Below are 22,748 nucleotides of genomic sequence, written 5' to 3' on the forward strand. Positions count from 1 at the left end.
GAGCCTTCTGGGATTACTACAATGGTGAGCTTGACTTACTATTTATTTCCCTGAAATCAGAAGTATACAGAACACAGAAAGATAGTAGATTGGCCATGCCCAGCCAATATTTCATAGTGGAGTAGTATCGTGCCCATCCAGGTGTATCCCAGTTTTTTTACACACAAAAACTTAAAATATAATAGACACGGCATACCTTCTACTGCAAGGCAGGTTATGTTCCCATGGTTGCTCAGCTCGCAGGACCTGTGATGACGTCTCGGTCACATGACCGTGACGTCATGGCAGTTCCAACGATAAGCGTAATTGTCGGGCGTTACAAACCGCAATCCTGGGTGACTATTTATAAATAAATAAATGCATTTTTTTTTTAATATTGATGCGGCATATGCAGTGTCAATATTAAAAATAGGTTAATATTAACGGCGGCAATGGATACCGCCGGTAAAGTTAATTAATGACGCATGTGAAATGTTATATTTAGTATACTAATGGTTTCTTTATGTTTTCACAGAACACACAGCAGCACCCGCGAGACTGTCCGAGCCTCTGGAGCGGTCCTTCGTGAAGCGCCATCTGACCCGTCGCAGCCATCCCACAGCGAGAGCAGGTCTGCACCAGCACAATCTGGCGAACCGGCAGCCGGTCCATCAGATGTTCCCCTGGCCGAGGCCTCTGTTGCTCCTTCCTTCGGGTCTTCCCGACAGCGTCAGCGGGCCTCGGACAGGGCGGTCCTGCCTGAATTTCTACATTTGAGCACCGTATTCCAGAATGGTTTCAAGGCGCTGTGCGATAAAATGTCCAATATCGACCGGCGTCTTGAAAACATCGAATCGGAGCTCTCGAGGCCGGCCAAACATTTTTTTAGTGCCATTCACAAGGGCATGGTTGAACATCTTACGCCGGAACTCCAGATTTCGGTCATGCAGGGCTGCAACAACGCATATGTCACTGCTCTGCAGCAGGCTCGGGTCATGCAGTCAGCGACTACAGTGCCCGCAGTACCATCGCTGGCTGCCATGACTCCGACTCCTGCTGCAGAGCACCACCACAGAGCTCCGCGTGCCGAGGGCCACCGCCACCGCCACCACAGAACAGAGTCCCAAAGTTCTGCTTCTGCCAGGCCTTCAAGAGCACACAGACGGGAAGCCGACCCACACCCAGAGGGAGAGAGGAGGAAAAAAAAGAAGAAGACGACGACAAGCACTACAACCTTGGCTATGGCTTCTCCCAAAACAACCACCAGTACACAGCCTGGGTCGACCCGGAGCACACCAAGTACCCAGCCTGGGTCAACACGGAGTACACCCAGTACCCAGCCTGGGTCTACAAGGAGTACACCTAGTACACAGCCTGGGTCTACCCGGAGCCGGAGTAGCCAGCCAAGGACACTGGTCGTCCCTCCTCCTCCCTCACCTCCTGCTTTGGCAGTCTCGCCACCGTCAACTGGCTGGATTGATGTCGGCATCCCGTCTAGTGTCATAGACTATGCTGCTTCCTCCCCCTCGTCCTCCTCCTCGGTCTCCTCAACACCCCCCAAAAGTGGGGTATATCAATCCTCCTTAATTGCCGACATAGATACCCCTTAACATTTCCCATTTCTTTTTTTTTGTGTCCCTAATAAAATTGTTATTTTTAAAAAAATAGTGAGTTTTTATTGTCTCAAATAAAGTTTGCACCAAATCACACCGTGCGCCGTATACACAAATCTTGTGTTTGTAACACCTGATGTGCAATGTCTGACAATATTTTATAAAAATTTTTTTTTTTCATTTTTTTATAGGGCTGTCGCTCATTGTACTATGAGATGTTACAAACACAAACAGCATTGCTCAATATATCAAGTTTAAAATGTACCATCACACAACGATTTCAGTAACGATATAGTTGTTTTTTGTGTGTTACCAACGTTATCTTTTCTGAAATCGTACAACGATTAGGCCCCTGCTGTGAGATTTTTGGTGTCAGCGAATGATTAGGAATTTTTTGGGGTAACTGATCACACGCTGTCATTGTTGGATCGGCGTGTTTGACACCGATCCAGCGATGTCTTTGTTTTAAACAAGGTATTATTGGGTTACTAGCGCAGTGTTTTAAACACTCAAATAAGTGAACAATACCCCCAAAAAAATAAAAAGGTGTCAACCACGTCCCTCGCCGTCATCTTTTCGCAGTGACTGACACTGTGATTCCCGCCCGTAAAGCAGAGCACACCATTGACTTAATAATAAACGCTGTGCTGTGCTTTAGGGCTGGCACAGTACGGAAAGCTGACGGCGATGGACGTGTCACACACCGGAATGTAAGGGTTTTTTATTTTTTTAAATTACATTAACAATGGTAAACGGGAAAACATCGTGATTGCGGCCATGCGCTTCATAACATTACCCAGATTACACGGGGACTTGCTCTTTTTTGGTTGCTGGAGAGCTGTCTGTGTGACAGCTCTCCAGCAACCACGCGACGACTAAACAACGATCACGGTCCGGTCGTATCACTGGTCGGTATCGTTGGTTAATAGTTTTATTACGGTACCTTAAGAATATTGGTCAGGTGAGGTGGTAGCAATGTTCACAGTGTCGCCACTATTTGACTCTGGACGAATTCCAGCATCCTGAGTGCAATAGTGTTAACTCTGTAGAGTTTTGCAAACATGATCGTCTCCCTCCTTGTCAAGCCAGGTTCCATATGCAAATAGTCTGCAGGATTAAAAATGGTTGACAAGGTGGGAGCCGATCATGTTATACGTCAAAACTATGGAACACACGGCTGAAATATTTTTTTGTTTTGTCACAGTCCATTTGGGTACTGGTGCTCACATCAATTTTGTGGGACACACAATACTTTACATAACATTGGATTTTACAATTTGATTACTATGGAAAAACATATGTGAGATTTGTTTTGTGAAAACGGAAAGGCACAAGAACTTTATTTCAAAACACAACGCATTAGACAATCAGGGGACATTATAACAATAACCTTACATAGGATGGTAACATGACATGGACTACACAGTGTTTACATGACATCATAATACCAAGATGAATTAAACCATTTGATCTTGCCATGAAACACGGCCAACATCTGAAACAAAGTATGCAGCAAATTGGTCCCTCATATGAGCAATCTCCACAGTTGTCCGCAGAGGATGATCTTGATAATCAGGCAATGGATTTGGTATGGGTTCATCGAGTTCCACGTTGACTCTCTCTTTATCAATAATAAAATTGTGGAGAACCACACACGCCTTCACCACCTCATCCACTGTCTCAATTTTCAAATTTATAGCGGATCCTAAGATACGCCATTTGGAGACAAGGATTCCAAAGGCGCACTCCACAGTTCTTCTGGCCCTGGACAGTCTATAATTAAAAATACTTTTGGTACGGTCCAACCCCCGACTGGAGTACGGTTTAAGTAGGTTGCCACTCATTTGAAAAGCCTCATCCCCAACCACAACAAATGGCAGGGCCGGGCCTTCGGTGTTGGGAAGAGGTCGTGGCTGGGGGAAATTAAAATTGTTATCGTACAATCTTCGGCCCATATCAGACTCCTTAAATGTCCGTGAATCATTTGCACGGCCAAACGCTCCAATGTCCACAGCGAGAAACCTGCAGTCCGCACCTGCAATTGCCATGAGCACGGTGGAAAAGTGTTTTTTATAATTAAAAAACAGAGATCCTCTTCTTGAAGGCTTGGTAATCCTAATGTGCTTCCCATCCACGGCTCCAATACAGTTAGGGAAAGAACACACTTGTTCGAATTTTTGGGCGTTGGCCTGCCATAATTCTGTTGTAGGGATGGGTAAAAATTCCTCCCGGAGGTTGTCCCACAATGCGCGGCATGTGTCTGCAATAATCCCAGATAGTGTGGAGACTCCAATCCTAAACTGGAAATGCAGTGATCTCAAGGTCTCTCCGATAGCAAGGAAACTGACAAGAAGAAAAATAAATAAATATAATTAATTAAATTGTTATGAAAGAATTTTTCATTCTTATTAATTACAATCCCCCACCCCACAAAACCAAAACACGTTACTTTAAAAAATGGCAAGAACATATAAAAAAATGGCAAGAACATATAAATGGCAAGAACATATAAATCCTTCACATTGCATTACGTACCGTAGAGTCACCAGCAGACGTTCCTTGGGGAAAATCGATTTACGGAGCTGCGTGTCCTGCCTGGAAATGGTTCCTTCCACCAGACGCAGCAGATATCGGAAGCTGTTTTGTGACATCCTGGTGTATTCAAAGTACTTCTCCTGGTTCTCATTTAATTCGCCAAACAGACAATGGTAGGCTCCACGACTCTCTCGGACTTCCACTATAGGGTGTAGCCAAAAACGCCGACGACTCCTTCTCCGTAGTTTGTCTCTTTTCCTCTGTTCATGACAGGCAATAGCATAAGCAATAGCAAGGGCTAATTCCAGCTCCATATTGAGGTAGATACTCTCCATGGGACGCTCCATCTTGATGCTGTATGGTTGGAAATAATCTATGCCGGGGTATATATACCACAATTACATTATACCCACCCTCATCTACCCATTGGTGGCATTATCTAGTGTCTAGACACTAGACCCACCCTCTTCTATTCATTGGTGGTATTATCTAGTGTCTAGACACTAAATTGTGTGGAAAGATTACATCATTGTTTGTCAACGCATGCGTCGTAAAACGCTGCGTTTTTGGAAAAACGCAACAAAAATGCACAAAAAACACTGCGTTTTACGACGCATCCGTTCGACGCATGCGTCAAAAATGGTGCGTTTTTGCGTGCGTTTCCGATCCGTCGTGCGTTGCGTCGGCGACGCTGCGTCGCATGACGCTAATGTGAACGTAGCCTAAAATTGACAAATCTCCGGGCCCGGATGGGATACACCCTCGAGTACTGCAGGAATTAAGTACAGTCATTGATAGACCATTATTTTTTAATCTTTGAAGACTCTATAATAACAGGGTCTGTACCACAGGACTGGCGTATAGCAAATGTGGTGCCAATATTCAAAAAGGGGACAAAATCTGAACTCGGAAATTATAAGCCAGTAAGGTTAACCTCTACTGTGGGTAAAATCCTGGAGGGCATTCTAAGGGATGCTATACTGGAGTATCTGAAGAGGAATAACCTCATGACCCAGTATCAGCACGGGTTTACTAGGGACCGTTCATGTCAGACTAATTTGATCAGTTTCTATGAAGCGGTAAGTTCCGGATTGGACCAAGGGAACCCAGTAGATGTAGTGTATATGGACTTTTCAAAAGCTTTTGATATGGTGCCACACAAAAGGTTGATACATAAAATGAGAATAATGGGGATAGGTGAAAATATGTGTAAGTGGGTTGAGAGCTGGCTCAGGGATAGGAAACAAAGGGTGGTTATTAATGGAGCACACTCGGACTGGGTAGCGGTTAGCAGTGGGGTACCACAGGGGTCAGTATTGGGCCCTCTTCTTTTTAACATATTTATTAATGACCTTGTAGGGGGCATTCAGAGTAGAATTTCAATATTTGCAGATGACACTAAACTCTGCAGGGTAATCAATACAGGGGAGGACAATTTTATATTACAGGATGATTTATGTAAACTAGAAGCTTGGGCTGATAAATGGCAAATGAGCTTTAATGGGGATAAACGTAAGGTCATGCACTTGGGTAGAAGTAATAAGATGTATAATTATGTGCTTAATTCTAAATCTCTGGGCAAAACCGTCAATGAAAAAGACCTGGGTGTATGGGTGGATGACAAACTCATATTCAGTGGCCAGTGTCAGGCAGCTGCTACAAAGGCAAATAAAATAATGGGATGCATTAAAAGAGGCATAGATGCTCATGAGAAGAACATAATTTTACCTCTATACAAGTCACTAGTTCGACCACACTTAGAATACTGTGCACAGTTCTGGTCTCCGGTGTATAAGAAAGACATAGCTGAACTGGAGCGGGTGCAGAGAAGAGCGACCAAGGTTATTAGAGGACTGGGGGGTCTGCAATACCAAGATAGGTTATTACACTTGGGACTATTTAGTTTGGAAAAACGAAGACTAAGGGGTGATCTTATTTTAATGTATAAATATATGAGGGGACAGTACAAAGACCTTTCTGATGATCTTTTTAATCATAGACCTGAAACAGGGACAAGGGGGCATCCTCTATGTTTGGAGGAAAAAAGGTTTAAGCATAGGTAATAACAGATCCGGATTCTTTACTGTAAGAGCAGTGAGACTATGGAACTCTCTGCCGTATGATGTTGTAATGAGTGATTCATTACTTAAATTTAAGAGGGGACTGGATACCTTTCTGGAAAAGTATAATGTTGCAGGGTATATACACTAGATTCCTTGATAGGGCGTTGATCCAGGGAACTAGTCTGATTGCCATATGTGGAGTCGGGAAGGAATTTTTTTCCCCAAGGTGGAGCTTACTCTTTGCCACATGGGGTTTTTTTTTCCTTCCTCTGGATCAACATGTTAGGGCATGTTAGGTTAGGATATGGGTTGAACTAGATGGACTTATAGTCTTCCTTTAACCTTAATAACTATGTAACTATGTAACTATTATTGGTCAGTACAGTCCTCATTGTGTGGTGGCTGTGACTATCACCATATTTGGCTGGGCAATAAGGTTTTCTAAACCTATTCTGGGCCTGCGGTGTTTATAAGTATCTAACACAATAAATAACTTGCTGCGGTTCATTATTGGTATTGGAGTACAATGGGTGTATTTCACTCTCTGTTTTTGATGCGTATTTCGTTTACCACATTCATACTGAAATTGGCCATTATAGATGTATATCAGACACTCACTACGGTGATTTTCTTTGCGGTTCTCTTTAGATATCTATGTTTTTCTGATCTGTTGGATCAATTATATATCCTGGTTTTAGCCTGGGACTTTGATTCTTGGGTTTCTGTACCCACCCTGGGAGTTTTTCTTTGGTATTCTCCATGGTGCTGTCCGAAGGGACGTAATGGAAAAAGGGAAATAGACCTACCGGTAATTTGGTTCCCAGGTAGTCCCTCAGGACAGCACCCTTATTTCCCTCCCTTATGTTTCAAATTAGGCTTGCATGGGATTAATCTTCCGGCAGATTGTTTGTCTGTCGGGTCGCCATGGCTCAAGATTAAGATGAAGCCGTTAAATGGTTTATTACACACGTGTTTGTAAGGGCGTGTTTAGACCATTTCTTTCCATTCTTCTGTGGTACTTTGAAAAAACACTGGAGGGTGGAGGTGGGAGGGTCATTTTAACCTCTCTGTGATTTGCCGCATTTTTTATTCATTTTTTTTAAGGTGTTCACTGAAGAGGTTAACGAGTGTGACCGTTTTATTGGTCGTGTTGTTCTGGACATAGAGATACCAAATATGTGTAGTTTATTTTTGTTTTTATATAGATATACAAGGGACATTCATTAAAGATTTCCCCTGACCCACTTCTAGTTAGCACAGGATGCTGGAAAACTGCACATGTGTAATTATTATTATTATTTATTTATTTATATAGCACCATTGATTCCATGGTGCTGTACATGAGAAGGGGTTACATACAAGTTACAAATATCACATGCAGTAAACAAACGAACAATGACGGACTGATACAGATGGGCAAGGACCCTGCCCTTGCGGGCTTACATTCTACAGGATTTTGGGGAAGGAGACAGTAGGTTGAGGGTTGCAGGAGCTCCGGTGGTGAGGTGGTAGCTCCGGTGTTGGTGAGGCGGTAGCTCCGGTGTTGGTGAGGCGGTAGCTTCGTTGGTGATGAGGCAGCAGCGGTGTCAGTGCAGGCTGTAGGCTTTCCTTAAGAGATGAGTTTTCAGGTTCCGTCTGAAGGATCCGACTGTGGTTGATAGTTGGACGTGTTGGGGCAGAGAGTTCCAGAGGATGGGGGATATTCGGGAGAAGTCTTGGAGGCGATTGGATGAGGAGCGAATAAGTGTGGAGGAGAGAAGGAGGTCTTGGGAGGACCGGAGGTCACGTGAGGGAAGATATCGAGAGATTAGTTCAGAGATATATGGAGGAGACAGGTTGTGGATGGCTTTGTAGGTCAGTATTAGCAATTTGAACTGGATACGCTGAGGGAATGGGAGCCAGTGAAGAGATTTGCAGAGGGGGGAAGCGGAGGAGTAGCGAGGAGAGAGATGGATTAGTCGGGCAGCAGAGTTAAGGATGGACTGGAGAGGTGCAAGGGTGTTAGCAGGGAGGCCACAGAAAAGGATGTTGCAGTAGTCAAGGCGGGAAATGATGAGGGCGTGCACAAGCATTTTAGTAGATTGGGGATTGAGGAAAGGACGGATCCTGGAGATATTTTTGAGCTGGAGGCGACAGGAGGTGGAAAGAGCTTGGATGTGTGGTTTGAAGGACAGGGCAGAGTCGAAGGTTACTCCGAGGCAGCGGACTTCGGGTACAGCGGAAAGCATGATGTCATTGACTGCGATAGATAGGTCAAGTAAGGAAGATTTGTGGGATGGAGGAAAGATGATGAGTTCAGATTTGTCCACATTGAGTTTGAGGAAGCGAGAGGAGAAGAAGGAGGATATGGCTGATAGGCACTCTGGGATTCTGGACAGCAGAGCGGTGACGTCTGGGCCAGAGAGGTAGATCTGAGTGTCGTCAGCATAGAGGTGGTACTGGAATCCATGGGACTTTATGAGTTGTCCCAAGCCAAGTGTATAGATTGAGAAGAGTAGGGGTCCTAGAACAGAGCCTTGGGGGACTCCAACAGAGAGAGGGTGGGATGAGGAGGTAGTATGGGAGTGGGAGACGCTGAATGTGCGGTTGGAAAGGTACGAGGCGATCCAGGATAGGGCGAGGTCTTTGATGCCAAAGGAGGAGAGGATCTGTAGTAGGAGGCAGTGGTCAAATGTGTCGAAAGCAGAGGACAGGTCTAGAAGGAGGAGTACAGAGTATTGTCCAGTAGCTTTGGCGGTAAGTAGGTCGTTAGTGATTTTGGTCAGGGCAGTCTCAGTTGAGTGATGGGGGCGGAAACCAGATTGTAGATTGTCGTACAACAAGTTAGATGAGAGGTGGGAGGAGAGTTCAGCATGGACGTACTGCTCCAGGAGTTTGGAAGCAAATGGGAGCAGCGATATTGGGCGATAGCTGGACATAGCAGTTGGATCGAGGGTTGGCTTTTTAAGGATAGGCGTGATTGTGGCATGTTTGAACGCAGAGGGGAAGGTGCCAGAAGTTAGTGATAGGTTGAAGAGGTGGGTTAGGGATGGGATAAGTGTGGTGGTGAGGTTGGGGAGGAGGTGGGATGGGATGGGGTCGAGCGCACAGGTGGTGAGGTGGGATTTGGAGAGGAGACAATTAAGTCCCCTTTCAGTGATGTTGGATAGGGAGGTTATGGGGTTTGGGCATTGGTCTGGTATACAAAGGGGTTGTGGTGGTTGAACAATAAAGTCTTGCCTTGTCTGGTCGATCTTATTTTTAAAGTGTGTGGCAAAGTCCTCAGCAGAGATGAGGGAGGTTGGAGGGGGCAGTGGGGGGCGGAGGAGGGAGTTAAATGTTTTGAATAACTGTTTGGGGTTGTGGGATAGGGAAGATACGAGGGTTGTGAAGTAGGCCTGTTTAGCAGAGGTGAGTGCAGATTTAAAAGCGAGTGTTGCTTGTTTGAATACAGTGAAGTCGTCTTGCAGGTGTGTTCTCTTCCAACGCCGCTCCGCAACCCTGGACACTTGCCTTAGCTTTTTGGTGGTGTTATTATGCCAAGGTTGTCTATTGATACGTCGCGCTCTGCCATGGACGAGAGGGGCAACCGTGTCAATAGCTGATGCGAGAGTGGCATTGTAGAAAGCAGCAGCACTGTCTGTGTCGTGGAGTGAGGATATGGATGCCAGTGGTAGGATGGAGTCAGAGAGTGTGTAGGTGTCTAGGTGTGCAAGGTTTCTGCGTGGGTGTGCATGTTGCTGGATATAGATGATTGGTGAGGAGGACAGGGATGAGAAGGTGAGCAGATGGTGGTCGGATAGAGGGAGAGGGGAGGTGGTGAAGTTAGATAGAGAGCAGAGACGGGTGAATACCAGGTCTAGTGTATGCCCATCCGTGGGGGTGGCTGCGGAGGACCACTGAGTAAGTCCAAAGGATGAGGTAAGGGACAGAAGTAATGATATAAGTCTCCATAGGTTACGTGCCAGTTTGCAACTCAGAATTGATAACGATCTTGAATTTACAGGTGCTGAAGTGGTGTGAGGTTTGATAATGGACCCAGTGGAATATAAAGCAGTCATCAAGATCCTTTACTTGAAAGGCCACACACAGACATTTGATATGATGAAAGACGTTTATGGTGATAATTCCCCATCATATGATGTAGTCAAGAACTGGTATCGTCAATTCAAATGTGGTCAGACTTCGGTGAAAACAGCTCCAATTAGAGGGCGACCCCCCTCTGCTACTGATGAATACACCATCCATCAAGTGGAGTTTGCCATTTTGTAAAATCACAGCGTAACCATTTGCCACCTAGCCCAAAATGTCAAGATTAGTGTGGAGTCCGTGGAAAAAATCATCCAAGGCCATCCTCACATGCATAACGCATCTGCTCGCTGGGTACCTTGGCTGCTCACACCTTTTCAGAAGTAGGAATGAGTTGAATGCTCTCAGGCTCTATTGACGATGTTCCATGGAAACCAGGAGGACTTTTTCTACAGACTGATCACACAGGATGAAAGCTGGGTCCATCACTATGATCCTGAGACTAAACTCCAGTCGATGCAATGGAAGAATCATGACACACCACCTACAAATAAGGCGTGTGCCCAACCCTCGGCAGGCAAGGTCATGCTCACAGAATTTTGGGACCAGTATGGAGTAGTATTGATAGATTTCCTAGCAAAGGGTACCATGATCACTGGCGTATACTGTGTTTCACTGCTGCAGAAATTGCGGGAGGCCATCAAAACCAGAAGATGTGGCATGCTCACCAAAAGGTGTCCGCCTTCTGCAAGACAATGCACCAGTTCACAACTCACATGTTGCCCAAATGGAAGTATGCGCCTGTGGCTTTGAAATTCTACTGCATCCCCCTTATTCACCTGACCTCACACTACTGGACTTCCACCTCTTTTCAACAGTGAAGTTATTTTTGACGGGCAAGCATTTTTGAGATGATGAGACTCTGAATTTTGAAGTCACAACATGGCTTTTGGAGCCACCTATCGACTTCTACAAGCGAAGTGTTTACAGTTGCTTAAAGAGGTCGAAGAAGTGTGTGTCCCTAGGTGGTACCTATGAAGAGAACGACTAATAACTGTGCCTAGTTTCCTTGCTCTCAGTATACAGGAAGTGGGTCAGGGGAAATCTTTAATGAATGCCCCTCAAATTTATTTATTGATATAATATTTTTTTGTTTTATTTCTTATTTTGTGACTTTTAAAACAAATATTTTTACAATTTCTTCTTTACTTTTTTTTTTACTTTTTAACTTAATCCTACTATTCATTCAAGAGATGTGGAGTGCTTCCACCTCCTTGTAGAAAAAATGGGGAGATGCCCACACATTTCCTTGCTGGTTTAAATAGACCATGACTCCCTCCCACTGAAGGCATCCTACCTCATTTCCAAGAGTGGATTCCCAGATCACACATGTGGTTCTTAAACACCATATTGTGTATCATCGCCATGGCAAGGTTGTGTAAGTTATATGACACCATCTATTACTCACAGGAGGAGGGTTTACACACATCATGTCAATAAAGTCATTCACAACCCCCTACCAAGAGGTCATCATTCACATCCTCCAATACCAGAGGTCATATGTCCAACCCTGGATGTTCCTAGAAATCATTTATCTATGCGTGGTTAGTGGTACCTGTCCTAGTCAAATGCGGCAAGATCCCTCAAGTATTCAAAGGATCTCTTTGAAGATCTGAATCCCCGCAATGTCAGTGCCGAGGGGCGGTGTCAAAGCGCCTATCTCATCAAGACACATCTCCTGGTGTTCTTTATCACCATGGAGATCTGTCTCAAAACGGTGTCATATCCGGGGCAAAGGCAGAACACCGCTCCATGTTAATTTCCAGAGCGTCCCGCTGTCTCCATGGTAATCCAGTCCAAATGTCTAAAGGAAATGCCTCAATCGTATATCACATAACCTCTTCAGACAGCGTGATCTAAGGAAGGAGATTACCATTTTGTTCATTTATAGGGTTGGAGAAACGAGGAGTCCAATACCCAATATCATAAAAGTAATTGATAATACCTTCAATACCATAGTTAAATATACACATTTGGCCAAATGGCTCCACCCCTCACTTTTGTATACATGTTAGGGCTGGCGGAACGCACCAAGTATATTTAGATATTATTATTGGTGCGCTCGCAGCCCGGGGTCCACCGTGCAGGAGACGAACCTGCTGCTAGCAAATGGCAGCACAATATGGCGGTATAAGCGAACTCTGTTACTTCACAGAGTCGCACAGAAGGGAAAACGCTGTGCCCTGCTAGCATCACAGGGGGACACAGCTGCCTAACAGCAAAAGCAGTCAGTGGTCAGGGAGTATCAAGCACACAAATACCTCCTCTCCAGTGGAGCCGGAATTCTAATGGCTTTACGCCAGCCCTGAATTCACCATACAAACTCCTCACCGGAGGTGCCGGTATTCTAGTGGCTTATTTCAGTCGGACCCTGACAACAAGCAGACAAGACCACTGAATAGCTAAAGCTCATAACATAAGCTAATCCTTTGTGGCCATGCAAACCTTATATAGCTGCAGCAGACAAGGACCTTCCAAGTGGTCCAATGGGAGCTGCTACAGGACCTGAGCGTGTGACCCCAGACCTCCAATGGAAGGTCCTCCCTTGGGCATGCTCAGTAGAAGGACAGCAGGACTTAGTCCCAGAAGCGACTCCTCGCCGCTGACCAGTACTGGCCATAATGGCAGAACCTGGAAGAACAGCAGTAACCAGGCACAGAGTATCTGCCTGAGCCATGGGAGACCGCAGCAGAGATGGCTTGGGATTCCCCCTGTGCAGAGGCGGGAACTCGACACCTAACACATGATAATCTAAACCAGGGTATTTTCACTACTAGGTAAACATACTTAACATCTTCCATTGATCGGTCCCAGATAAAACCCATGGATCGATTCTCATATGTCCCAGTATTTCTTAAAGTACCACACTGTCAATAGCAACCCTTAAATAGACTGACATCATTAGATGTTCCCTGGGTAAAAGACAAGATTCATCAGCATTTTCCTTGTAGTTGAAACTCCCAGATTCATTTGGGAGGGTCAAGATAATCAGATAAGAGAGATGCGTAAAACGGGGAAGAAGGACTATAGTATGGATTAGAAGGACTCTGAGAGGGGATATCTACATTTTTTCTGCACTTTTTAAGCACTGAGGCCTTTTTTGCTCTATGGACCAGTGAGAAATTACTTTATTTTTTATCTTATACCTTCCCCTTAATAAGTACATTCCCCTGATGACATCTTGAGTAAAGAAACGTGTCAGGAGGGATTTTTTTTTCTGGGGTATACAGAAATATCTAGTCCTGATTCCGAGGCTTGTAAAGAGGAAATTGTATACATGTATTTAATTACAAGTAAGCATTATGTGGTCAGTCTCAGAGGGGATCATATTAATGGTTAACCTAATTGAATGTGTGCAGCATAATATAATTGAATTGCTACATGGAATTTGAAACTACATAGCTGAGCTGACCTCTAAATGTTCACAACACACAAGGGAATATAGGCAAGTTATAAGAGTTGATTTTCTAATTTAATGAGGACCTTTCACCAGTTTGAGAATGTTAAACTGGCCACATCACTATTTGTGGCTATAGAGCTGAATAAAATGTTTATACTTTTTAATTTCTTCTCTCTGTTGTGGAGATATTAACTTGTAAAGTTTAGAGAGTCTAATTTTCATGTTAGCAGAAATTCCTCTCTAGGAGCATTGAGTTTCTCGCCTCTATGAGTATAAAGAGCGGCGGCTGTAACCGCGCCTTTGGTGGCACTGACTGACTGCCGACCGCCATGCAGAACCAGTGTCAGTCAGTGTTGGGGCACAGTTTCAGTCACCACTCTGAACCAGCGCAGCTGCTAGGGAGAATAAAGTTAATTTTCTCCCCGCATCATTCGGCTACATGCAGGTGCCGGGCAGCATAGTAACGCTACTAACCTGCAGATTAATGCCAGATCTGCAGGTTAATAGCATTTTTCTTGGTGACAGGTTCCCTTTAAATATACAGCTCTGGCAAAAATTAAGAGACCACCACATCAAAACCCTGTCATGGGCAGCCCAATCTCCAGACCTGATCCCCATTGAAAACCTCTGGAATGTAAAGAGGATGATGGATAGTCACAAGCCATCAAACAAAGAAGAACTGCTTAAGGCCATGTTCACACAGTGCGTTTTTTACCGCGGAACCGCGGCGGTTTTGCCGCTGCGGTTCCGCAGCTGTTTTCCATGCAGGGTACAGTACACTGTACCCTATGGAAAACAGGACACACTGTGCACATGGTCCGGAAATTGTTAAAAAAAAGACGCGCTGAATAGCTCCCGGAAAAAAGAAGGAGCATGTCAATTCTTTTTCCGGAGCCGCAGCGGTTCTGCACCCATAGACCTCCATTGTGAGGTCAAAATCGCAGTAAAACACGCAGATCAAAAATATATCTGCGTGTTTTACTGCGGTTTGATGTGCAGAACCGCTGCTGCAGGAAGTTCGGGGAAGCGGGCGGAAGTGCGTGGGCGGAAGTCCGTGGGCGGCGTGTGTGGTCCTGAGTGTATCCCGAAGAGACTGTCACTATGGAGGCATACCGTCGCATGGGGATCGATGTCGGGCGTCTGATTGATTTGGTAAGTCTGTGTGTCCGTCCCCATGCGACGATATGCCTCTATTGTGCTAAGTCGCCGTATCGGACTACTACTCCCATCCGGTATTTAGGATGGGAGAGTTGTCCCTGTGTCCGGCGACTTAGCACAATACTAAAGTTCACACCAAACACAAACACACAATACACAAACATGACACACAGTACAGTACATACAACACATAACATAGAGTATATACTCACCATACACCACACTTGTAGGCGAAGCCCTCGATCCTCAATGAAAAAATCCCAAAATAATAAAGCAAATCCATACTCCCTGTCCGCAGAATCCATAAAACGATTGTCCCACGCCGATCTCCTGCTCTCCGGTGATACACTGCCAGGAGCGAAGCTCCTAGCAGTGTATCGCGTACTGTCCCGGAGCTCAATGGCGCCGGCGTCTCGGTTAACGGCAGTACAGCTGCGTTGAACTTTCCCACGCAGCACTGCCGTTAAGCGAGAGTGCCGGGGTCAATGACCGCCGGTAAACTCGCTCGCGCATGCGCAGTGACACACCGACAGGAACTATGGCTCCTGTCAGTGTGTTGCTGCAGCCGTGGAGAGCAGACACATCTCTGGATGTGTCTGTTCTCCATGGAAGATCTTCGTGGGACCCTCGATGGATTTCTGCGGACAGGGCCAGGGAGTATGAATTTGTTTTTTTGTTTTGCCTTTTTTTCAGGTCGAGGGTCTTCAGGATGGATTGAGCGTGCAATAAAAGAATTGTCAAAAAGTGTGTGTCTTTATTTCATTAAAATATTTTTTCTAGTGTTTGTGTTTTTTTTTTAACCCTTTCATTGGCTTAATAATGGATAGGCGTCTCATTGACGCCTCTCCATTATTAACCGGGCTTAATGCCACCTTACAATAGCAAGGTGGCATTAACCCCTCATTACCCCATATCCCACCGCTACACGGGAGTGGGAAGAGAGGGGCTAAGTGCCGGAATTGGCGCATCTTTTTGATGCGCCTTTTCCGGGGCGGCTGCGGGCTTATATTTGTAGCCAGGGGGGGGCAAATATCCATGGCCCCTTTCCTAGGCTATGAATATAAGCCCACGGCTGTCTGCGTAGCCTTTCTGGCCTAAAAATATAGGGGGACCCCAACACGTTTTTTTTTCGGGGCCCCCTATATTTTAGTGCCAGAAAGGCTACGCAGACAGCCGTGGGCTTATATTCATAGCCTGGGAACAGCCATGGGTATTTTAACCCCTTCCCGGGCGTCAAATATTGGCCCACAGCTGTCTGCTTAGCCTTTCTGGCCTAAAAATATAGGGGGACCCCAACACGTTTTTTTTTTTCGGGTCACCCTATTTTTTAGTGCCAGAAAGGCTACGCAGACAGCTGTGGGTTAATATTCATAGCCTGGGAACAGCCATGGGTATTTTAACCCCTTCCCGGGCGTCAAATATTGGCCCACAGCTGTCTGCTTAGCCTTTCTGGCCTAAAAAAATAGGGGGACCCCAACACATTTTTTTTTTTAGGGGGGTCCACATATATTATAGTAAACCTTAGGATTAATAATTGATCGGCGTCTTATTGACGCCTCGCCATTACTAACCGTGCTTAATGCCACCTTACAATAGCTTTAGGGGTAGGGTTAGGATCCCTGTAGGGTTAGGGTTAGGATCCCTTTAGGGTTAGGGTTAGGATCCCTGTAGGGTTAGGGTTAGGGTTAGTATCCCTGTAGGGTTAGGGTTAGGGTTAGGATCCCTGTAGGGTTAGGGTTAGGATCCCTGTAGGGTTAGGGTTAGGGTTAGGATACCTGTAGGGTTAGGGTTAGGGTTAGTATCCCTGTAGGGTTAGGGTTAGGGTTAGGATCCCTGTAGGGTTAGGGTTAGGATCCCTGTAGGGTTAGGGTTAGGGTTAGGATACCTGTAGGGTTAGGGTTAGGGTTAGTATCCCTGTAGGGTTAGGGTTAGGGTTAGGATCCCTGTAGGGTTAGGGTTAGTATCCCTGTAGGGTTAGGGTTAGGGTTAGGATCCCTGTAGGGTTAGGGTTAGGGTTAGGATACCTGTAGGGTTAGGGTTAGGGTTAGTATCCCTGTAGGGTTAGGGTTAGGGTTAGGGTTAGGATCCCTGTAGGGTTAGGGTTAGGGTTAGGATCCCTGTAGGGTTAGGGTTAGGGTTAGGATACCTGTAGGGTTAGGGTTAGGGTTAGTATCCCTGTAGGGTTAGGGTTAGGGTTAGGATCCCTGTAGGGTTAGGGTTAGGGTTAGGATCCCTGTAGGGTTAGGGTTAGGATCCCTTTAGGGTTAGGGTTAGGATCCCTGTAGGGTTAGGGTTAGGGTTAGTATCCCTGTAGGGTTAGGGTTAGGGTTAGGGTTAGGATCCCTGTAGGGTTAGGGTTAGGATCCCTGTAGGGTTAGGGTTAGGGTTAGGATACCTGTAGGGTTAGGGTTAGTATCCCTGTAGGGTTAGGGTTAGGGTTAGGATCCCTGTAGGGTTAGGGTTAGGATCCCTGTAGGGTTAGGGTTAGGGTTAGGATACCTGTAGGGTTAGGGTTAGGGTTAGTATCCCTGTAGGGTTAGGGTTAGGGTTAGGATCCCTGTAGGGTTAGGGTTAGGATCCCTGTAGGGTTAGGGTTAGGGTTAGGATACCTGTAGGGTTAGGGTTAGGGTTAGTATCCCTGTAGGGTTAGGGTTAGGATCCCTGTAGGGTTAGGGTTAGGATCCCTGTAGGGTTAGGGTTAGGGTTAGGATACCTGTAGGGTTAGGGTTAGGGTTAGTATCCCTGTAGGGTTAGGGTTAGGGTTAGGATACCTGTAGGGTTAGGGTTAGGGTTAGTATCCCTGTAGGGTTAGGGTTAGGGTTAGGGTTAGGATCCCTGTAGGGTTAGGGTTAGGATCCCTGTAGGGTTAGGGTTAGGGTTAGGATCCCTGTAGGGTTAGGGTTAGGGTTAGGATCCCTGTAGGGTTAGGGTTAGGGTTAGGATCCCTGTAGGGTTAGGGTTAGGATCCCTGTAGGGTTAGGGTTAGGATACCTGTAGGGTTAGGGTTAGGGTTAGGATACCTGTAGGGTTAGGGTTAGGGTTAGGATACCTGTAGGGTTAGGGTTAGGATACCTGTAGGGTTAGGGTTAGGATCCCTGTAGGGTTAGGATCCCTTTTGTGGTTGTGTTATGTTTAGGATCCCTTTTGGGGTAGAGTGCTTACGGTTATGAGCCCTAACCCTACCCTAACTATTTCACTTTATAGTGTGTTTTTTAATGAATGTTGTTGATTGTCGCACGAACCACTCAGGATTGACGGCGACAGAGCTAGTGGTAAAACAACTGCACACAAGCGTTTTTATTGGTGTTTGTGTTTTCAGTTTGTGCTTGTGTTCAGTTATTAGGGGTTACTTTGAAATATTTCCAGCAATTGTGTAACATTACTTGGTCGCGCTATAGATTATGAGATGACACTATTGTATTTATTGTAGGTTCGGGATTATCCGGCCTTGTGGGACCCAGCCGATGAATCCTACAAGGATAAATATTTCCGGGAACTAGCCTGGACCAAAATTGTACGAGACCTTATCCCAGATTGGGACAAGTATCCAGGGAGTACACAGCAGCAAATTGGTAATTTTAATTAAATTTATTTAGTAAACCTTGAGTATATTAAAAATATAATTTGTTTAGATCTCACAAAAAATGTTGTTGTATTTTGTAACCTTTTTTTGGTAGATAACGATGTGAGGAAACGGTGGCGCTCAATCAGAGACCGTTTCACGAAGTTCCTGAACGAATGTTCTAAGAGTGGCTCTTCGCCGAGCAAAAGTAAATTCCCATTTAGCGAAGAGCTGCAGTTTCTTGTGTCCAGTAGGACATTGAGAAAGTAAGTTAAAATCCACTCCACATGATTATTTAAATATAATATGTTGTGCGAAAAATTGATGTTTTTTTTTTCTCCAACAGGACGGAAGGAAACATGTCGGTAGCTGATTTGGAGGACAGCGACAAAGAGGATGGAGCAGGCAGTTCCTCTGGAGTGGGAGGGACCATCTCTACCTCCACTCCCACAGCTTCTGCTGAATCAGCATCCACTTCAGCAGCTGCTGCATCAACATCTAGTTCAGCAGCTGCTGAAGCATCTGATTCCGCAGAAGCTGTGAGAGTGGAGAAGAGAGCTGTCTATCCGGTGGCAGCAGAGAAAAAAAAAAAAAAAACAAAGAAAAACCAAGATGACCAAACTGTCCAAATCGCTTGCGACACGTTAGATCTATTAAAAAAATCTAGTTCTGATGACCACTGCGACTCCTTCGCAATAACTGTGGCAAGAAAAACACGCTCCCTGCCACCGGATAGACAATCTCTTTTCATGTCCATGGTCCAGATGTCCCTCACTGCTCTGGAGGACCCTGCTCCGATATCTCCATACAATGAAGTTCTGATGGGGGTGTTGGGACTTTTCAGGCCCCGACACCGAACACCGGAAACACAAGCTACCAGACCCCAGTATTTGGCCCACAGCCAAGTTACTTCTGGAGATAGAGGAAGTTCGCAGCATATGGGGGGAGCATCATATCAATCAGAGGGATCAAATTTCCTCTATTCTCCAGAATATACTTTTCTGAATTGAACATGGGCAAAAATTTTCAGTGGCACCGAGTTTTTTTTGGTTTGTTTTTTAGCTCCAGTTGCCGGTTGGCTTTGAAAGGGGCTTTTTTTTGTTTTTTCTAATTGAAAAATCTTATGTAAATATTGCAAAGAATTTGTGTTCTTTTAAATATATTACATTTCAAACAGACTATTCTCTTCTTTATTACAATGCGGTCAAGGCCGCTATCCTGGGTTTATGGGCTATCAATTAGTGGTTTATGTGTTGATGTGTTAACAATTGTATACGTCATACTGCTATTATTTTCATAAAACACCCAATTTTTTGTAGCCAAAAAAAAAAAAAAAATTTAATTACAGCCAAATAGATTTTTTATTGATATTACAATCAATTATTTAACACAGTTTTTTTGGTAACATGGAACAAAAAAATTTTTTTTCAAACTTTTGTGTTGGTTGCTGGCGTTTCTCATTCTTCGGGATGTTGTCAAAACTGTTATCAGCGATGTCGGCAACATTTCTGGGGGGGTCAGTGTAGATGCATCCTTCTCTGCTGGTCAGGCTGCTCAACACCAGCACAGGAGTATTGCCAGTGCACGGCACCTTCAGGACTCATAAAGTAGTCAGTGAAGGATTCTCTCACACGCACACCAGAGTTGGACGGCCTACCCAGACCCCCGTTGTCAACTGGATTAAATACTGGCTGCTGGTACTCCACATCAACGTCAGTGTTGTATTCACGAGCATAGTTGTGGAGTACACAGCAAGCCTTTATCACAGCATCAACGGTGTCTGTGTCCAACTGAATGGCAGTGTGAAAGATCCTCCACTGACTAGTCATGATCCCAAAGGTGCATTCCACATATCTGCGTGCACGACTCAGCCGATAATTAAAAATCCTCCGTCGGGCATCCAGTCCCCTTCGTGGGTATGGGCGCAGCAGGGTTGTCGTTAAGGGAAACGCCTCATCCGATACCATCACGAACGGCACTGGATGTGTGGAACCCGGCAAAGGTCGTGGGGCTGGGAGCGTGCCGCCATCTCGAAGAATTTGCATCCCAATCTGTGACGTTCGCAACACCCGAGAATCCCCAGTACTACCATAGGCACCAACGTCAATGGCAACAAATTTGTAATGGGCATCAGCCACCGCCATCAGGACCACTGAAAAATACTTCTTATAATTAAAGAAGCGTGATCCTGATCGTGGTGGCTGCTGAACCCGAACATGTTTACCATCGACTGCACCTATGCAGTTTGGGAAATTGGCCACAGACTGAAAGCCTGCTGCAACCTGCAGCCAAGTCTCCTCGGTTGGGGAAGGCATCACCATGGGCTGCAACTTCTGCCAGATGACGGTACATGTACACCTCACAATGTTAGAGATGGTAGATTTACCAACTCTAAATTGGAGGTGCAGGGATGTATAGCTCTCTCCTGTGGCCAAAAATCTGCAAAGAAACAAAAAAGAAAATTAGAAATGTCACACAAAAAGGTAATTACAACATGTCACAAGTTAAGGCCGCTATTATATGCGTCCAGCACCATTCAATAATGCTGGCATTAACACCCAGCACAACACAAAGGGTGTAAAAAACATTAATAAAAGGCCTGATGGGACTTGTGCACACACGCATGCGAGATATGACCGAGTGTTGCATGGTAATCCCCGGACCTGCTGCATGCACTCCGTTGTGGAGCGTGCGGCTCCATGTATTGGTATGTGGGTGCAGACTCCGCTCCAGAGTGCAGGCGGCAGAGCCGGGGTTTACCATGCAACACTCGCCCGTATCTCACGTGTGTGTGTGTATGTGTGCCCCCTGTCCAAAAAGAGGACTGGGTGGGTTTAATCACACATACTGGACACACACACAAGTAAAATACAGACCTAACAACATTCCCCCCAAAAATTGTTACTTACCGCAAGGTGATGAGCAGCCTTTCCTCAGCAGAGATGGACTTCCTCATCACTGTGTCTTGCAGTGTTAAATGGGGTGCCAGGATGGTAAGCAGTCTGTCAAAGGCAATAATTGGTAACCGACAAAACGATATAAATTTTTCAGGATATCTGAAAATTGCAAAAGAACAACAAAAAAGGGTTACTTCACAAGTATTGCTAGCCAAAAAAGGTAAATTAGTCATTCTATATATTTCTACTTACCTCCTCAAATCATTGTACAGCACATGAAAGTGCCCCTTCTCAGTTCGGTCTTCTACAAGCGGGTGCACCCACAATCGTTTCTGCACACGTCTTCTCGGCCGCCGCTAAATAGAAAAATAAAAAAATATTTCGTAAACACAACAATTAGAAAAATATATCAAACATGCAAGGAAAACAATGTCGATTATGTAAGGATACGTGTCCACATTCAGGAAGGCCCACCCCATTCTAGTACGCAATGATGCCAGATGTGTTCATTGTACAAATCCAGCATCATCACACCCGACGTATAGGGTCCTCTTTTATTCATTGCGGAGCCGCAGTTTCACAACAAGGAACACAGACATGCTGTGATCATAAAAGACGCGCAGCATGTCCGGAGTCGCAGGGCTGACGGATGACACACAGTGGACACGTGATTTCATGACATCACCTCCAGTATGCTGACATGTGGACGCTGCATGTTTGGCGCTGCGGCCACACGCAGCGCCAAACATACAACGTTTCCAGAATGTGGACAAGTACCCATAACCCAATATATAAAACAAACAGACATCTGCTTACCTGACGTGCATGTCGATTCAGAATTAGAAGCATCAACCCCAGGATCGCAATCCGGTGTGGCGTGCGGAGCTGGATCCGTGGGCTGTCATCTGGACGACGCTCTGCACGTCCACTCATTTTGATGTGTAAGTTCCAAAATGGAGGATGGAAGAAGAAAAGGGTTGGACAAGGAAATGACATCATTTTTTTTTTTTTTCTTCCCCCCACTGCAGTAAACTTTATTTCTGTCAAACACAGACAATCTGCAGACAAAACTGCATCAAAAAACGCACTAAAAAACGCACTAAAAAACGCACCAAAAAACGCACCAAAAACGCACCAAAAACGCACAAAAAACGCACCTGCGTTTTCTGCAGAGACCTGCGGTTTCAGTCAGGAAAAAAAAAGGATGGAAATCCTGAACGTGTGAACATAGCCTAAATGTTTGTGCCAGAAGTAGTGTGAAAGACTGGTGGAAAGCATGCCAAGACGCATGAAAGCTGTGATTAAAAATCATGGTTATTCCACAAAATATTGATTTCTGAACTCTTTCTGAGTTAAAACATTAGTATTGTTGTTTCTAAATGATTGTGAACATGTTTTCTTTGCATTATTTGAGGTCTGGAAGCACTGTTGCTGTTTTTTTAATTTTTACCATTTTTCTTTGTCAGAAAAAAT

At 45.2% G+C, this 22,748-nt stretch overlaps 3 protein-coding genes across 3 annotated transcripts in view; 2 read left to right on the forward strand and 1 right to left on the reverse strand.

Moving 5' to 3' along the window:
- Positions 1-22,748, forward strand: part of C2H10orf53 (chromosome 2 C10orf53 homolog) — a 126,463-nt gene that overhangs the window by 33,422 nt on the left and 70,293 nt on the right. The window lies entirely within an intron of this gene.
- LOC138667903 (uncharacterized) lies at positions 11,141-19,556 on the forward strand. The gene is made up of 4 exons (XM_069755975.1): positions 11,141-11,209; positions 18,247-18,388; positions 18,494-18,644; positions 18,725-19,556. Exons 1-4 carry the CDS (start codon positions 11,141-11,143, stop codon positions 19,386-19,388), a joined length of 1,026 nt encoding a protein of 341 aa, XP_069612076.1. The 3' UTR covers positions 19,389-19,556.
- Positions 19,726-22,417, reverse strand: LOC138665555 (uncharacterized). The gene is made up of 4 exons (XM_069753144.1): positions 22,092-22,417; positions 21,528-21,631; positions 21,288-21,434; positions 19,726-20,817 (listed from the first exon to the last, which is right to left on the reverse strand). The coding sequence occupies exons 1-4, from the start codon at positions 22,272-22,274 to the stop codon at positions 19,896-19,898; spliced, it is 1,356 nt and encodes a 451-aa protein (XP_069609245.1). The 5' UTR covers positions 22,275-22,417; the 3' UTR covers positions 19,726-19,895.

This window comes from Ranitomeya imitator, chromosome 2 (genome assembly GCF_032444005.1).
Source record: "Ranitomeya imitator isolate aRanImi1 chromosome 2, aRanImi1.pri, whole genome shotgun sequence".
NCBI classification, from domain to species: Eukaryota; Metazoa; Chordata; class Amphibia; order Anura; family Dendrobatidae; genus Ranitomeya; species Ranitomeya imitator.

Excerpts from the sequence above, each read along its gene's own strand:
- LOC138667903 (XM_069755975.1), top strand. The coding sequence starts at position 11,141 with ATGGCTTTTGGAGCCACCTATCGACTTCTACAAGCGAAGTGTTTACAG. Across the intron at positions 18,389-18,493 it reads GAGTACACAGCAGCAAATTG|ATAACGATGTGAGGAAACGG; the intron begins GTAATTTTAATT and ends TTTTTTTGGTAG. Across the intron at positions 18,645-18,724 it reads TCCAGTAGGACATTGAGAAA|GACGGAAGGAAACATGTCGG; the intron begins GTAAGTTAAAAT and ends TTTCTCCAACAG.
- LOC138665555 (XM_069753144.1), bottom strand. The coding sequence starts at position 22,274 with ATGATGTCATTTCCTTGTCCAACCCTTTTCTTCTTCCATCCTCCATTT. Across the intron at positions 21,435-21,527 it reads CTGTACAATGATTTGAGGAG|ATATCCTGAAAAATTTATAT; the intron begins GTAAGTAGAAAT and ends TGCAATTTTCAG. Across the intron at positions 20,818-21,287 it reads AGGCTGCTCATCACCTTGCG|ATTTTTGGCCACAGGAGAGA; the intron begins GTAAGTAACAAT and ends GTTTCTTTGCAG.